The following is a 17,740-nucleotide window of genomic DNA, read 5'->3' as shown; positions in this document are numbered from 1 at the left end:
AGTTCATGAATCAATGAAAAACAAACAGTCAACTACATGACGTGGGAACTCAGCTTGTAACGGGTCAACAGCATACTTCCACATTTGGCAATTTGGCTCACTCACTTTTTCTTTTTATTTAAGGGTTAGGTACCTCTCATGTCTGTATGTCTATATGAAGCCGCCAAAAAAATAAATAAATAAATATATATATATATATATAATACAATTTTTATCAACAAATATTGGGAAAAAAATATTGCTCTTTGCAAATAGTGCTAAATACACAATTTGTTAATTTCAACCGTTTCCATCCGTTTTCCATTAGCTATGATACATTCAGCGAGCAGTTGTGCGTGGTTGCATTGTATAATAAAGGGAATTCCTGAAACTGGTGGATAATCTACATTCAAAATAATGAGTTTAATTGGACCGTTTGTGTCCTCGCCTCCTGTTTTGATTGTGTTGCAGTACGCACAGTATATTCCAAGATGTAACATACAGACGTGCTTCTTTCCCCCCACTGTTCATTTCCTCTGTCTCCTCGCATCTTCAGTTTCCCATCCCCTCTTCTTCCTGTGAGTTCTTCCTTCCTCATCCTCCACCTCCTCCTCTGTCCTCGGATCACCTCCTCCTCCTCCTCTTTCGTTCCAAATCAGTTCAGTGGTTGTGGCCTGAGTCGCCCCCTCTCCAGAGCATCAGATTACACAACCCAATGTAATTGCACATCTGTCCACATCTGCCTTCGGATCCAATGCCATTCAGTGCAGTTCAATACAGTTCACTTGTTCAACTCAGTTCCGTTCATTTCATTTTGATCAATTCAATTTAGTTTGGTTCAAATCTTTTATAGTAAGTCACCACTTCACTTCATTTCAATTCAACACATTTGTATTAATTTAATTTCAATTTATTTCTCATTGGTTCAAATCTTAATTCACCCCCATTTATTTCAAATTTAAATTACATTTACACAAACATCAGCAAGAAAACCTAGGTTTAAAATAAACCTACTATGGTAGCGCTGGCAGTATACATTTCTCCTTTACCGCATGCGTGATCTGTTTGAAATGTACGCGCGGTCACATGTCAGGGGTTGGAGACAAAGTTTGGCTCTTGGTCACCGAAGTTTGTTCGAGAACACATATGCCACATCGAGCAAATCATCCCCAGTATTCATATCCATGTGTTTCCTGTAATGATGTGAACACAATCGACTGCAGCAATCCCCTCCAATCACTCGTCCTCTCTGGTTCTCCATCACTGTCTCTTATCTCCCCGCGCAGCTGACTGACAGCTGCAAGAGAGAGAGAGACACACTGGGAGATAGGAGGCTGGTGGTTTGGGGTATGGGTGGGTGGGTTGTGTGTGTGTGTGTGTGTGTGTGTGTGTGTGTGTGTGTTTCGGGGGGGTCGGTAGTTTAGACTCTGATTTGCCTTTGTGGTGTCCTGGAGGCCAGGGAGCTGTTGGAGAGTCGGTCCGGTTCCCTCCATCCCTTACTTGGCCTCGGGTCTCATCAGTGCTGTCGTGAGGAATCTCATTTGTCACACACGGAGGGAAATCCAACATACACACACACACACACACACACACACACACACACACGGGATGCAGCTGCAGCTAAAGTGAGAGCTGCCACTTGCAGCGGCAGAGGTGGCGACAGCGCTCTGGATTGGCCGAGCCGGGTGATTGGTGACGACAGGCGGGTATGACTGGCAGCTACAGTAACAGCAGGCAGGCTAAAGCCGGCAACAGAGCACACTTCCTTTCCCCGGCCCAGGGAGCGGCGTCAGGACCACAGCCAAACTAAACCTGGGCCAGAGTCCAGCACAGGTTACATTACACTACACTATATACAGCTCACTATGCTTGAGCTGAAGGTGGCACAAAAAACTAAAAAACCATTACCCTCTCCAGTCATGCTGGCAGTTCGACAGGGGGGCCCAACTCCAACTGCATTTCTGAAAATAATCTTCTTTGTGACTTTCAAACTCAACATTTAATGTCCTACACAATTCCAAAGCAACAGACTTCGACACTGGATTCAATTGCAGTGCAGTCGAATCCACATCTACCCCACGAGGCCGACCATTGTACACCACACAACTCAAATCGCTCGCTTGATGCAGCAAGACGCTCGACACAACTTCCAAACTGTTACAGAACAAAACAAGGCTTACACAGTCACCATCGACTGTACCAGCAGAATCGCGAGCATGAGAATCGATGAAAGCGTATTGGTTGTTTTGCCAAATGGCCGTGCATGTCCCCAACACCTCCGAGACAAAGGTCATGACCACTGGCTTCAGGAACACAAAGGAGAGACACCAACCCCCCTCCCCACACATGGAAAAGCAGGGAAATGTTTGAGTGAAAACCTAAAGTTCCTTGGAATCACATCTAAAAACAGCTGACATGCCAAGCCATAGTTTCAATTTCAGTTTCCAACTGCTGAAAGAAAAAGTCTTCACCATGTGGCTACCTTGACACCAAGCACATTAATAGGATGAAGCGCCAAAACCTGGCCACCATTCATGACATACACCTGAAAATAGAACACCATAAACATTATCCGTGACAATAGAAAACACGGCACGCTCCCTGTTCAAACTGCCGACGTCTGGGAAACAGTTCTTGACTATGTGATTCTGCACAAACACACTCCTCTATCCAGGAGCTGCGGACGCCATGACACCCCCTCCATTCACTACCATAGAACTGTGAATCTGTCACACACAAACACAGCTTTCACAAGATTCTGCACTTTTTATTATTGTTCAAAACCCACCACTGTAAATACATCCCGCTGTCATTGTGTAAATCTATATTGAATTTAACCAGTGCCTTTCATTTTTATCTAACTTCAACTTGTACTTGCACACACATAACTTTGCCTTGTTTTCCATCTGTAAGACACTTCTTCTTAATTCTTATTTCTTTTCAAATAGGACGAAATTAAATTGAACCTGGGTAAATAATAAAAATCAATATGAAACTAACCTCTGGTAACAAAATCGCCAGAGAAAAACCCATTTACAATAGAAACAGATCTAAACACGGGGGCCACCTGATGCTTGTCAGACACCACAGGTGGGTGTCGACCTAAATGCTATTTGAAAGGTGAAGGCGACTCCCTAATGCCAATTGGCTGTTCACCTTCAAGATAAAAAAGGGGTGTAAAACACCACAACCCCTTCATTACATTGGAAACGCTGAAAAACGCAAGAGCGCCATGGCACCAAACCAGGTAAACAATACTTTTCTACACATGTACTATACACAAACTGCTTAGCCTGCGCACAACAACATTTAAATACACACTATGTCTGGCTTGCATGTTTCACATATCATTCAATCACACTATATATATATATATATATATATATATATATATATATATATATATATATATATTAACCAAAGCACATGTAGACTTAACATTGTATTGATCAATCTTTTTGCTTCAAAACAACTTTACCTTCCAGATCAACCAGCTTTGGGATCTCCCTCCAAGATCCCAACAACCAACGACCAGGCGTTGGACCCTTTGGAACAGGCTTTGCATGCAGTAAGTAGCCTATATCCTACCACTCTTACGACAGCCAACATGCAATGCTGCAGTATGTTCTTTTACATTCAATTGAGCTTCACATGCTCTAAACTCTCTTAATAGAGAGCGCAGACAGTATCAAGACATTTGACCCACAGGCCAAATACAACCCCCAAAAACACAGCAGACAAATCTTCTTATAACATGAAATGATTTATTTCATGATACTGACCACTTAAACGCCATTATACACTTACTTGTTAAAACTAAATCATGCATTCCTCTAAAATATACATTTTTAAAAATGATTTAGCTGGTGTACAACTTGCATTTTATGAGTTTCTTCTGAAAGATTTCACTGTCTTTTTGTAAAGCTCTTTCAATTACCTTGATGTTAAAATGTGCTATAAAAATTAACTGGCCTTGCCTTACATTATAGCCTACATAATTCACCAGTACCATGAATAACAATCTAGTTCACTGCATAACATCTTCTTTTCTCTTCACAGTACATACAGGTATGTCAAAACCCAGGACCAGACTTCAGAGAAACCTCCATGGAAATGCTAAATGTTCTATGGTAGGCTACGGACCACAATTACACAATGCATCGTGAAGCAGAGTTGTTGGAAGAAGAAGTTAGAACCCTGATAAAACGTAAAACGTTCATCGCAAGAACCAAAGAAGAAACAGCGCGAGCAGCTTTGCAGCGCAGACACGGTAAACCACTGAACATTAGAAAACATTTCTATATCATAAGCGCATGTATACAGCACACCACAACTATCAACACAAACTAACCAAATGTTACATCCCCCCCCCCCCCCCCCCCCCCCAATCCACAGATGTTCAAGTCCACCCAAACCGCCACAACTCAAGAAGAACTCGACATGGACGACACCCAATGAGGAGCAACACGGAGAGACCTCGACAAGACCTATATTAGCCTTTTGAAATAATTCATTATTCAATTCTTTTTGTAAATATATTTCATCCAAATTACCCCTACTCTACCACCAAATGTTATATTGTGCCTGATTAAAGAATGTCATTTTCTATATTATTCGACTCTGTAAGTTATTGTGTGTGAAAATGAATGATTACCATGTGCAGTTTACTGCAATTTCCAATGATCCAGACGCCATTCAACTCACTAATTCACAAAAAAAGGAATAGTTTGGATATTCAAACTACGTCTTATGTGCTTACCATAAACATACATATAGAGCTACAGATTATATTATATGATATATTGTTCATCTATCAAATAGTTTTAATGAACTACTGTCTAACATGACAATAATATAAAGAAAGCTACCAGCTTTAACTTAATATCAATACTACTATTTTTAGTTGGACTTGAACGCTCAAATTTGTAATTGTTATTTTTCATTACCCTCTGTTTCCCGCCTCATGATAGAGTTCAATGACAAAAAACTTCAACTCACATACGTATGTACCTGAAATGTATGTAATTTAGTAGGCACAAACAAAAAAATGTATTGAATGGAAATACAGTCCATTTACCATTTACCATTTACCATTTACATACCTTGCCAGAAATGTTGAGGGTGGCAATTTCTAACATCTGAAATCATTTCAGATGTTAGAAACAAGACGAACAAGCCATTTCAGTGAAATGGCTTGTTCGTCTAATTGTGTCAAAATGGCTCGATAGCGCCCCCTACAATATACCTATAAATTTAATGTAGATGAACAAAACTTGGGGAGGCACTTCCTGTAAGGACATACAAAAAAGGCCTGTGGGAGCCAGTACCTCCTCCTAGAAGGTTAATCACAGCGACTTCATATTCAACCATCATCTAAAAACCTTGTTGATGAAATGTTATTGAAAGATTTGTATTCCGTGGAACGCCATGGGCGCGGCCTCATAGCAAAGATCGATGCGATCCGTGATAGGGGCCGTTCCTCTGCCTTGCAGGTTTACATTATCCACCTCAAACTGGCTCAAAGAAGCAATAACCCTTTGATGAGGTGATATTTTCAAATTTGTCACCATCATGTAATGGCCTCTCCATTCTGATGTTTCCTGGCGGCAACTTTCGATGTGCCGCCAGGAAACATCAGACTGCCATAACTCCACTCCACGTTGTCATATCTTCATCAAATTTCTCAGGCATGATAACAGACACATCTACATTCACGTCAGTATTGCACCACGGTCATAGCGCCACCTCCTGACACAGGAATTCAGACTTATGTCACAAACATCATCCCATTTACATGACATTTTCATGGTGTACTCTACTCATCATGTATGTGGACAGAAGAAGCTTGCAGTTTTAATTATTATTATTAATATATAACTACACACTGGTCTTCCACGTCTCCATCTCTCACCTTAAATTACCGTAGATTCTTCGGAAATTCAGTAATAACATCCAGCCAACAGAAATGAGGAAGTGGAGTGTGGGCCTCTAAAAGTGTTACAGAGATGTTGTGATGGAGACAACGACAACCTCTCTTGGTCGCCAATATGTTTGTCATGTTTCATTTGCATATGAATATAAAATGTGGAAGGGAACAGTGACTGTACATGAATGATGAAATGATGAATGGTGAAGAAGCTTTTACTGTGCAGAAACGTTGGGAGTGTGAGGCAGTGGTTGGTGGTACAGCTGACTGAGCAGACTAACCAACACCTCCTCTCTCCGTGTGACTGGTGCAGGTGAGTCAGTACACCTTTGCCATGTGCAGCTACAGAGAGAAGAAGGCCGAGCCTGTGGAGCTTCTGCAGCTGGACGGCTACACGGTGGACTACACAGACCCCCAGCCAGGTGACTGTAACTCTTTAACACCACAGTGCTCTGAGGGGAAAGCTATTTGCGGCGTACCTCCTGTTACTGGCAGAGGCGCTATTCTGGGAATCGGTCGATTCGGTGGTTTTTACCACGCGCGACGGCGTTCGTCGTGTGAGTTGCAGGACCTGCGGGTACACCGACCTCTCCCTCCGTCTGTCTCTCAGGGCTGGACGGCGGTCGGACGTTCTTCAACGCTGTGAAAGAGGGGGACACCGTCATCTTTGCCAGTGACGACGAGCAGGACCGGATTCTGTGGGTGCAGGCCATGTACCGGGCCACGGGGCAGTCACACAAGCCGGTTCCTCCCACCCAGGTCCAGAAACTCAACTCGAGGGGGGGCACGGCGCCACAGCTCGATGCGCCCATATCTCAGTTCTGTAAGTGTTCATCTCGGATTCCTCTTTGCCTTTGAGTTCTCCACACCGCGCGGACGCTTTGCCCCAAAGAGGATGCGGCCATCTGCTTTTTTATTTGCTTCTGTGCGTCCATTTTATTTTGTCTAATCGCATTTTTTACAGAACAGACAGTATTTAGTTTGAGAGCCGTTAACTTGAAGGCCCCCGGTCATGCAAGAAGATGGCACCTAACGCGACATTGTTTAAATGAAGATGTCCTATCTTCTTCTATCATAACCTCCCTCCTTGTGCTCGGTGTCTCACTCAGTTTTTACATATCAGCATCATTGTCCTGGTTACGTACTGTGCATGTTTCCACCTGTTACTTTGACTCTTACTCTGTGTGCTGCTTTGCTCTTTGTCGTAGACACTGCTGTTGCGTTAAAGTGTCGCTGGCTTTGCTGTGTGTCTTTATGTTTCTCTGTCTGTTTGTTCCTTCTTCCTTTTTCTTTCCTCCTGTTCCTCTTCTCAAACCCCGACCCTGCTATCTTGTAGCCGGATTGACGGGTAAGTACTTTCCTCCACTTTTCTTTCTCTGTCCTCCCTTCGTTGTCTGTCGCTCCTTCTCGTTCGGTGACTTCCTTTTGTGTTAGACAGAAATACATGGCAAACACGATTATGTAGCTTCTCTGTCATTTTGTATGCATACATGATTTGCTTTGGCTGTGCTTCTGTCTGCCTATTTGCAATCTGTACACCAGGGGTTGACCAGTGTAGTGTTAACATTTTTCATAGGCTTTTCATGTGGCCAGCAGTGGTATATATGATCCACGAAGGAAATAAGAAAAAAGAAAATAAATATCTTTTCAATTGCTACAGGGAAATAATGACTCAATGCATCAGAAAATTATTTTATTCTTTTTTATGCTGCATTAAGTTGAATTGTGATTAGAGCCATACCAATATTTCTTAGTTGGTTTTTCTTTTCGTTAAAAAAAGGAACAGCTTGGATTCAGACATTTTTTTTCTCGTTTTGAATTGCAGAGTTATATAATTGTCAACCATTCACATTGGATTGGTTTAAAAACTTCGATGTACTTGAGGTGTGCACTGTGCAACTGTACTATCTAGAAGTATCGGATCAGGACTCAGATTGGAATCAGGATCGGGACGTCCCTTTTTTTATGTAAAAAAAAATCTGAGGACTTTCCCTCGAAGTCATAGTATTTCCGTTTCTTTTACATGAACTGAACGGTCCCCACAAATCTATTCACCAAATGAACTACATATTAATATTCACGTAACAGTTGTTTATGATCATATACAAATGTTCTTAGTATTGGACAGCTGCTGAAACACTACTGGTACAACTGAAGGTGTAGCGGAGTTGCCAGCTGTCCCACGCGACGGGAAAACATCCATATTGCTTTGCACATGAATTTATACATGAAAAGTGCCACAAACATAATATATTAATAAAAAGTACAGTACTATCACACATAGTCACACACACACACACACACACACACTAACACCCCTCGCCACCACCACCATCCCCACGCCTCACACTCTGTAAACACACAAACACACACGACGAGTGGAGGAAGTGTGAATGCACATTTACGTCTGAATGGGGATTGAGACCAGAAACAGCTGGATGCAGCTGCGTTCATCTGTTGCTCCACCTGGATCGACAGATGATGGAGGCATTTAAATGCTAATCAGAGGCTATTTATACATTTCTGCAAAAGCATAAAAAAATCAAGTTTTCAAGAACATTTCGGCGCGGTCCCCTCAAAGTCAAAATGCATGCCGATCAACACACCCAATTAAAATCAAAAATGTAAAAAAACTTCCCGTGTGCATTTGTGTAAGTGAATTTACCGAGCGAGCTGTTTTTGACACAACCACAGGAATCCCACCGAGCCCCAGCAGCTGGTAATTACCAAGTTAAAAGTGCCAGGCCATGAATAATACAGTGTGGTTGCTGCACAATTAAATCGGGCAGCAATCAGTCAATGTTACCAAATAACTACTTGCCGGTTCACACCTGGATCAGCACACTGAATAAAACAACATCATGTCGCCCCGACTCATGCCCTCACCCGTGGTCCCAAATCAAAATAGACTACATTAAAACACTGTAACAACAAAGGCAGAACCAGGGTTTTGTTTGCAGCTGCAGAGAGGCGACATTGATCTTCGGAGTTTACTCTTTGCTGAATTTTGACGTACTCACGTGCAATGGAACACGAGGATGAATATACTTTGAGAATATTTCTTCTCCTATACATCACACCAATACACTTTTTTTTTTTGAAAAAAAATTCACCAAATATTTCCTCACGGTCCGTCAGCTGTCGGTTCATAAGCGTACCTGAAGTGTTTTAGCGAAGTGAAGGGTTTTGGGGACGACGTGGTCTTCACACCACATCCCCACCATCAAACAGACGACTCCCTCCATCCTAGACTTGGCCGTCAACAGCCTCCCCAATAACCCTTTCACACCAAAATTGCAGTGTAGACCCGGGTTTTTGAAACGCGGCTCGACCCGCTATAAAAATCGGCAATTGGCCACTTTCACACTGCGAGCAGACCAGAGTCTGATGATCGCCAGCAGACGCGGTGCGTCATGTTCTGACCGGTACACAGCATAGTGATAGGAGGCGGTAAAAAGCGTTTGCGAGCCATGAAGCAAAGAAGAAGAACGGTGTAGTAAACAACAGAAAGCAGCCAGGATGGAAGTCAGTGAGACAGCGGTCAGCGTTACATTATGTCTTGTACTTTTGTCACTCTCTCAAAGTATACTAACTCAGCGCAGACTGAACGACGTCCGAGGGCCGATTGAACGAAGACGTATGGAATTTGTGGCTGAGATGGCAAAGAGTCGCGGAAGTTACCGACGGAGGAGACGAGCCTTCATTGCCTCCGTCATCGCGCAGATTAGGGCGTTCACCCGGGTGCGACATTCACATCACTGCCGATAGGAGGTGAAGCCAATTAAACATTTTCAAACTGCAGAAAATGCCGGGTGTTGGCGGGTTTAAACAGTTTTTTTTGGCCAGAGTGAAAGGGGCCCAAGAAGCAGAACCCAACAAAGCAGCCTGAAAAAATACCTTGCATGTGAAAACATCTACCAATGGTCCTGAAGTTTATAGAGTGTGGAGCTTTAGGCTTGTTGTTTGTGATCTGTCTGAGCCCCTTCCAGACAATGTGACTCAACATATCAAATATCACATAAAATGTATATATATATATATATCCTACTGAACCTTTAATGCTAAGGAAGAAAAGACTGTTGAAGTTATTTTCTCTTCTGCAAGTACAGTTTCCATACACATCAGTGCACGTGTATAGTCATGCGTGCAAGATACTTAATTTGAGAATGGTGCACGCTTGTTTTGTTGCTAGCTATGGCCAGTCGCCTGCCACAGCTCAGCAAGCCCCTTGACAACAGGCAACATCAGATGTTTTGTACAGCAGGACAGACGGGTGTTCTGAGATCAGATGTAAGGAGACATATCGCTTCCGCTCACGTATCATCTGATTGATGTCTATTCTTTAGCTCAAACAGGTCAAGCACTGCTGGCCTTGCTGGCCTTGCTGGCCCTGGCGGCAGTGACGCTGCTCAGTGATCAAAGTAACGACTCACTGACGACGAGTTCACAGTTCAGTCCTGACACATCGGAGCTGAGTCAGGACAACATCCTAAACGACACAAATACGGTTGTGTTGAGATTGAAAGTCACACGATGAGAAGGTTTGTTTCTTAATGCTGGTCTTTGCGGTGGTGTTGGGTTAGAGAGGGGCTGAGTGTGAGGGAATCCATGACAAGCTTCTGATGTGGAGTGACAGAAATATCTTGGTGTGATCTGGATCAGTCCACAGTAACAGGAGGCCATGTGCCACCCCCAAATGCTTTTGACCATCAGACCCCGGTCCAGCGGTGTGTCCGCTGCCTCCTGGTTCCTCTCCTCTGGATCTATAAATGAATAGCAGCCATCAATCACTGTCAGGGCAGACCTTCCCTTGCCCAGATGGACGGGGGTGACTAATGTCACTGCATGTTATTGTCCAGCCCTCCCGCCTCCACTCCTGCTCACTCACATCAAACAGACCTGACAAGCCACCAGCCACAGACCAAAGGGGCACCGCAATGTCACCTTTTTAGATTTTTTGGGGGGGGAGGGTGGAACTTGTTGAGGGGACACAATCAGCTCCCAGCATCCCGGCTCTTTGTTTTGTTTGTTGATTGACAGCTGGGGTGCCTTCGATGGGCAGTGAAGAGGACGCTGGCTGACAAATCTCTTGACTGCTGTGTAACTCGCTATAACCTTCACTCACGCGTGTCCCAAGTTCGTCCTGAGTGACGGGACCGGCCGCACCGTCCACACCGTCCACACCGTCCATTGGAGAGCAAAGTTAGATTGAATCTATAATGAGGGGTGCAGTTATTGCTAAATGAATCTTTGAGGTGTGTGTTATATTTCATAGCTGCGTGGACCAGGATTGATTATATCACATCTTGCCAGCGATAAAACAATTTTTTGAAATACAAAGTGAGTCCTGCATTATTACATAACCTTGTGGCCTCCTCTTTTTGGAGACCCCAGTTTTGTAATAGTACAACCTTAATTGTTTTAATTTGATATTGTGTTTTACAATATGTGTAATGGGGGGGCAGCTGTGGCTCAGGAGATGGATGTAGTCCACTACCAGAAGGTCCAAGAACCTCAGCCAAGAAACTGAAGATAAGATAAGATGAACCTTTATCAAACCTCTGAGGGGGAAGTTCATATGCCCCTGGCGGAATGATGTGTAATAGAAAAAGCACTGTTTATTGAAGAATTTACCGTAATGTAACAGACAATAACAAACTAACTACTGGTGGCTGTCTGGATCTCAAAACATCTATATTTCCTTTGTGCACTAGACTTAAAGATATCTTGAATTCATCAAAGGCCTAACAGCAAATGTGTGCTCCAGGTAATCAGCAGTATTGAATCAATGCTGCAGGCATTTTTTTGGGTCTCTACAACAGACAGGAAAGCCATGATTTTGGGCAGCAAAAGCAGAGGGCCGCCACGTGTAGCTTTTATTGTAGCCCATTTACTCCGATTTCCATGGAAACGCCATATTTTTATGGTTTCAGTTATACCCATACAATGTACTGGGTCTAATCTATCGATCGGTATTGAACATTCTCAGTTCTAGCCGTCTGGTGAAATCTAACATAATGCAGACAGTGGTAGGCAAAAGGTTACTTTGTGGTGACATATCAAACAACTATGTCTTTAATAAGCCACAACCACAAGCACACAACCGGCTAATTTCCCAACCCAAAAGATTTTGAGGTTAGCAATTAACAAGGGGCCACAACGGGAGGCCGGGGCCACCGATGTTGCACTGAGAGTTTTTTTAGAAACGGGGAGGGTTAATCGATTTGATGCGGTGACCGGGGAACTAACTGCAGTTCTGGCCCTCAGTTTAAAAAATTACTTGTTCTTTACAGTAGCACTTGTCTTGTATAGCGAGTTAGCTCCACAATACGTCAAAAATCTGAAGGCTTCCCTGTTATTGGCTGATTAAAATATCAGTCACAAGACCATAACCGACCATTGATGGGCCAATGTGTAAGAATTGTCTAACTGCTGCAGTCATACTCCAAATAAATGAATGAGAATAGATAGGACAGGGGATATCCAACGTTATCTTGTCACAAATTGGAGTGCACTTTGTACACAGTATACTCACCCGTACAAGGGAATGTTGTGCACTCACTGGAAAACACGATCACAACCTGTGACCGTGGTTGTCATAGATCTGCCGGCAGCTTCGCTCACTTGACTTAAGGAGGATCTTTTCACGCAATGTTGAAATGACATTGACGCTGACGACGCACCTTCCTCCTGTCTCCGTCGCCATTTTCACAACTTTTTCTTTGATATTTAACTTTGTGACCATCTTGAGTGCACCATCTGATACTTGTAGTGCATTGCCTGTTTGCCTACTTGTCGATGTGAACGCACTTATGCACTGCAAATAGCAAGTGTGAGTATGGAGGTATACACGACCTGAGACGGAGCATTTGTCTTGGTCTTGTGGTCTGGTACCTTGTCTTCAACAGCATATCTGCAGCACAGTAGCAATTGCCTTCCTTTTCAGGATCTACCACACAGGGTAACGAACCCTTACCCTTTTTAAATAGTCTTTAGCCGCGTTTCCACCACAGGAACTATACCCAGGAACTAGGAACTAAAGGAGGAACTCGACAGCAGAAACCAAGGGTCCAAATTTAGTTCCTGGGTAATTTATTTACCCTCGAAAAAAGACCCTGCTCGGGAGGTAGTACTAATCCAAGGTTCAGGATCTATGGGGGCGGGACTGCAGCGCTGAAGAATTGTGATTGGTCGAGTACCATGGTTGAAAGCCGGTGTGCAGCTGCAAGCTTACAACCGTTGAGTTTTTTCACCGCGCTTGGTCATGGACACGCAGAAGACAAGCTACGATAGACGGACCGACGACGAGGTGCAGGCTCTGCTGAGCATTTTGGCTAATAGTTCCTGGTACTTTTGGTGGAAACGCGGCTTTTGTTTCTAAGGAAGGTTCCCTGACTGATTGAAATGACCATAAGTATTTCAGCTGCTGCCACGATAAGAAATTCTTTAAATTATAAGGAAAGGAGCTTTGATGCGTCCGGTCTTATCTCATTTATCTTGAGAGACACTTCACCATCATTTACGAACAACACAGCAGCTAGTCACACCACCCATCTTTCTTTGTTTACCATCGGGGTTAAGGAGTAGTGGTTAGTTCAGGAGACTTAAAAAAAAAAAAAAAAGCCTGGACATGCATACGAGTTTTGGGACTGGGACAGTCCAAAGCAAGATCAGTGTATTAACATGCATAAGTAAGAGGACAACAGATTTCTGAATATGCATGACCACAACATGACCCCTAGACCGTAGAACTAACCTTTAACCTCTAAACCCACCCTCACTTCCTGAAAGCCGCTTTGAAAACTCTCCTGTTCACCTTATCTTTACCCTGCATGTGGACTCACATGGCAACCCCCTTAGTAACCCCCTTAGTAACCCCCTTAGTGGAGTAATTTGCTAGACACACGACCTAATGACTGATTGGGACATATGATTTTAATACTTTAAGGGTGAGTCTCATTTCAGTGGGTTTAGTATCCAATGGAATTTAGATTTTATCATATGTAATTCAGTGCTTCATCATCAAAAGCGATTCTTGAAAGTGAAAATTACATTAGTTAACTTAAATTCGTAAATCCGAACCTTTGATGTCACAACGTGTCATAGATTTTTTTTTGACATCTGCGTCCTCTCCCTCTCTTTCCTCATGGTCCTCATTGGACGGGGTTGCACATGTGCAGATGCTGACCGAGCCCAGAAGCACGGCATGGACGAGTTCATTTCGGCCAACCCCTGCAACTTTGACCACGCCTCGCTCTTTGAGCTGGTGCAGCGCCTCACCCTGGACCACCGACTCAACGACTCCTACTCCTGCCTGGTGAGGAGACTGTCGTCAGTGGTGTCGCACTCGTTTGTGCACACACGCACGCACACACGCACACACACACACACACACAAACACACACACACACACACACACACTCCTTTGTCCCCCTGTTCATCACAGCCCCTCAACAGCAGATATCTGCATCCGCTGCTTTCTGATATTAAGCGGACTCCACTTTTCCTCTGCCCTATCTGTCCCTTCAGCCGCCACCATCTTTATATACAGTCGATGGCCGCCACACATAGCCTGGCACCCAGACGAAATTCTGAGAGCTCATTTAAATTTACTCTGCCAGAATACGGTCTGGATCTCCTCCGCTGGGAAGTGATCTCCTGCCGGCAGAAAACTCGCCGGTCCAATCGCCACTGACGTTGTTGAACCGTCGTCACATCATCTCCCCTCTGCTCTCGTCTGTGGACATTTTGACGTCCCTCAACAGACGTCACATGACTCGTCGGCGTCCGTTGGTGACGCCTCTTGGGAATCGAAAATGAACTGAGAGGTCCCAGACTGATACGCATTTGAGAATAAGGCCGACTACAACAGACGATGCCACAAACCCCCAAATAATTGTTTAAAAGTTTTCTTTTCATTGAAAGCTCTCTTTTTTTTCTCCAAACACACCTCTGGTGACTGTCGGCAAACAGCTTAGTTTGAATTTTATCCATCCACAGCATGATGTTAAACTTTTGCGTGAGGGTCACAGGTAAGTTTTCCTACCGATGACACATCCACGACGACCCTGTCGGTGCGCCGCGACTCGGTTACTATTTAACTTTCCTTATCATGATGAATTAGTTGATGACATATATAGTAACCGTATGCACCTAATTTCACTTCAAAAATGAACAATATGTGTACGTCCAAGTATGTCCATCGACGCTGTGGCCTCATCCGAAGATTGTGTGTCGCCCACAGGGCTGGTTCAGTCCCGGCCAGGTGTTTGTCCTGGACGAGTACTGCGCCCGCTACGGCGTCCGAGGCTGCCACCGGCATTTGTGTTACCTGAGCGATCTCCTGGAGAGGGCGGAGAACGGCGCAATGATCGACCCCACCCTGCTGCACTACAGCTTCGCCTTCTGTGCCTCGCACGTGCACGGAAACAGGTAACTGCTGGCTCTCCCCCCACAGGAACAAACTTCTCTGGATGCTCCAACAGTAAAGACACTTGAGCGACTTTTCTTCTGAAAGACTCGACTCGGAGCATGACAGGAGGCGACAGACTGGTGACGAGTCAGTCAACATACATGAAGCATCATGTGACCGCGCCCCCACTCCACCCTTTTTACTGCCTTCAGATTTAAGTTGCTTCTTCTTGCATGTCGATTTTTCCGTCACTTTGCATGTGTGCACGCTCAATTCTTCCTCTTTCTTTTGTCTTTTTTTCCTTCTTCTTCTATTAACCTTGTTTCTCATTTACCTCACGACCTTCCCATCACTGTTCCAACCCAAACCCCTGCGCTCCTCCCACACGACGACTTCAGTCAGCGTGTGTGTGAGTTGTTAAACTGGCCGGTATCTCAGGCCGAACTCACGCAGGCCCTTTTCCCCCCCGCCCCCGAACTGCCCGCCCACACTGCAAGGAGAGAACTCAAAATCATTGAGTTCATGAAGAAAAGGGACTTCAGGTCCCCCCTTTTCTCAGGAACTAAAAGGTGAGTCATTCCATGGCCTGTGGGCTACAGTCGAACCAGGGTGGAAAATATGAACTTATTGTCTGAAAGGTTTTGGCTATTATTCATGTTGTTAAATTGCAGCTGAGATATGGAAATTCGGAGAATATTTTATTCAAATACTCAACAACTGAGGTTTAACTTGTGTATCAGAACCACTTAATTAACATTTTGCCAACGTGGAGGCACAGGAATTGTCTGGTAACAAGTGTGAAACCTTTATTTTGTACTCACTAAACAATGACTGTGACCGAATGCGCAAAATGTGGCGCCTAAAGATGAGTTTAATGATGAAAAAACTCACTCTATTTTTAATGACAAAAGAAGAGGAGACATGCAAATGTCCGTCTCTGAGTGGCTGCACATTTCTCCTGAATCCTCCTCCTGCCCGGACTGAGCACTGCACTTCCAGAGCTCACACGAGGTACAGTGTTCCCAAGTGCATGGTGGCATCAGTGGGGCTCGGTGAGAAAAGGACTGCGTTAGCAATCGCTCCCATTTCAAATTCAATTCATTCACAGGGAAAAGGCGAGAAGCCCAATTAAATCAAAACGACACAGACATGACACTTTAAGGCACAACAATATGAAAATGTGTTGCACGCTCATTCGGACTCATTTGAACGGTCCGTTGGGCCAATGTGGAGTCAAGTGCAACTTTTAGTTTGGACTCTTTTGGAGAGCAGACATACTAATCGAGGGTTTATCCTGGTGAGAGTTGGTGTACATTGTTGCCAAGTCCGCTTATTATAAGCGACTTTGGGCCTTTTTAATACATTTTTTGTAAAGTTGCTTACAAATATTGGTTGTCGGGGGTTACGTTTTTTTGGGCTCGCTCTCTGTCTTGCTCACTGTCCCATTATGCAGCGAACCGTCAACAACTCCGTGATGACGGCGCATGCATGACCCCGCCCCATTTTTTTTGCCATTGAATGCCACAGCGGGCACACTGCCAAAATAAACACGGGAGAAACTCTACGGGTAATGTAAAGATGAAATCAGGAAGAGAAAATAAATGTTATCCCTTCTTCTGGGCTTGTTCCTACAGACCTGGTTGCTTGTTTCCCCCGCCAGATCTGGCAACGCTGCTGGTGTCGCGTCTGACCCTTTGTCACCGACGTGTTGTGTGAACTGCATTTACTGTGGATTAAATAAAGTAAAACTAAAACAGAAACGGCAGCAGCCCCCCGTGAGTGTGTCGGAGGAGGGGCAGTTGTCAGTCAGAGATCAAATGATGTCATTTCCTGGGGGTTGGCGGTGACACGGGAGTCGTCTGGACTCGGCTCTAGTGCGTGTTGCCCTGTTATCGAAGCCGCAGCGGCTACCTCTGGTCTAATCTGCTGTGATGTGCTCAGACATCAAATCTGTCAGTCGGCAAATCTGCAAGTGAAGGGTAACAAAGACAGACGAGGGGCCACAGCAGCGCCGAGGTCAAAGGCCAGGTGGGCGTCTGTAAGTGCCCCCGTCCATCCGTCCGTCCATCCGTCCGTCCATCCGTCCCTCTCTCCTGCTGACAAACAGCAACCGAGGACAGAGGCCTTTTCTAATCAGCATGGACGGATGGACAACCGTCGCTCAGAGAGAAAGATGAAAAAAAGAATTCGATTGAAACCCCCTAAGTGGAGGCTTATCATATTTTTCCTTCCCCCTTAAAAAGGTCTGTATGCACAGAGTAGTGTAATTTACACCCACTACATATCCAAAAAGTGGTTTCTTGCCGCCACAGTTAATTATTTATATTCAACATAAATACATACTCGTGTACATTTACATCTAAATATAGTTTTTTCTTTTTCTCCATAAAATCCCCAAAATAATGAGCCGCACATAGCTAGAC

At 44.4% G+C, this 17,740-nt stretch overlaps 1 protein-coding gene and 1 long non-coding RNA gene across 10 annotated transcripts in view; both read left to right on the top strand.

Annotated features, from left to right (window-relative positions):
* The window catches only part of cadpsa (Ca2+-dependent activator protein for secretion a), a 136,105-nt gene that overhangs the window by 53,921 nt on the left and 64,444 nt on the right, over window positions 1–17,740 (top strand). For all 9 annotated transcript variants that reach the window (XM_047332920.1, XM_035631318.2, XM_035631315.2 and 6 more), the window contains exons 10-13: window positions 6,219–6,327; window positions 6,516–6,728; window positions 14,086–14,222; window positions 15,150–15,337. In XM_047332920.1, the coding sequence (XP_047188876.1) occupies window positions 6,219–6,327; window positions 6,516–6,728; window positions 14,086–14,222; window positions 15,150–15,337 (647 nt within the window). The remainder of the gene's footprint in view (window positions 1–6,218; window positions 6,328–6,515; window positions 6,729–14,085; window positions 14,223–15,149; window positions 15,338–17,740) is intronic.
* LOC118309329 lies at window positions 4,045–4,592 on the top strand. The gene is made up of 2 exons (XR_004793456.1): window positions 4,045–4,249; window positions 4,375–4,592. It is a non-coding gene; the product is annotated as an uncharacterized LOC118309329 (long non-coding RNA).

Source organism: Scophthalmus maximus, chromosome 6, assembly GCF_022379125.1.
Source record: "Scophthalmus maximus strain ysfricsl-2021 chromosome 6, ASM2237912v1, whole genome shotgun sequence".
Taxonomy (NCBI): domain Eukaryota; kingdom Metazoa; phylum Chordata; class Actinopteri; order Pleuronectiformes; family Scophthalmidae; genus Scophthalmus; species Scophthalmus maximus.
Note: the sequence above shows the minus strand (reverse complement) of the source record. Positions and strands in the feature narration are given on the sequence as shown.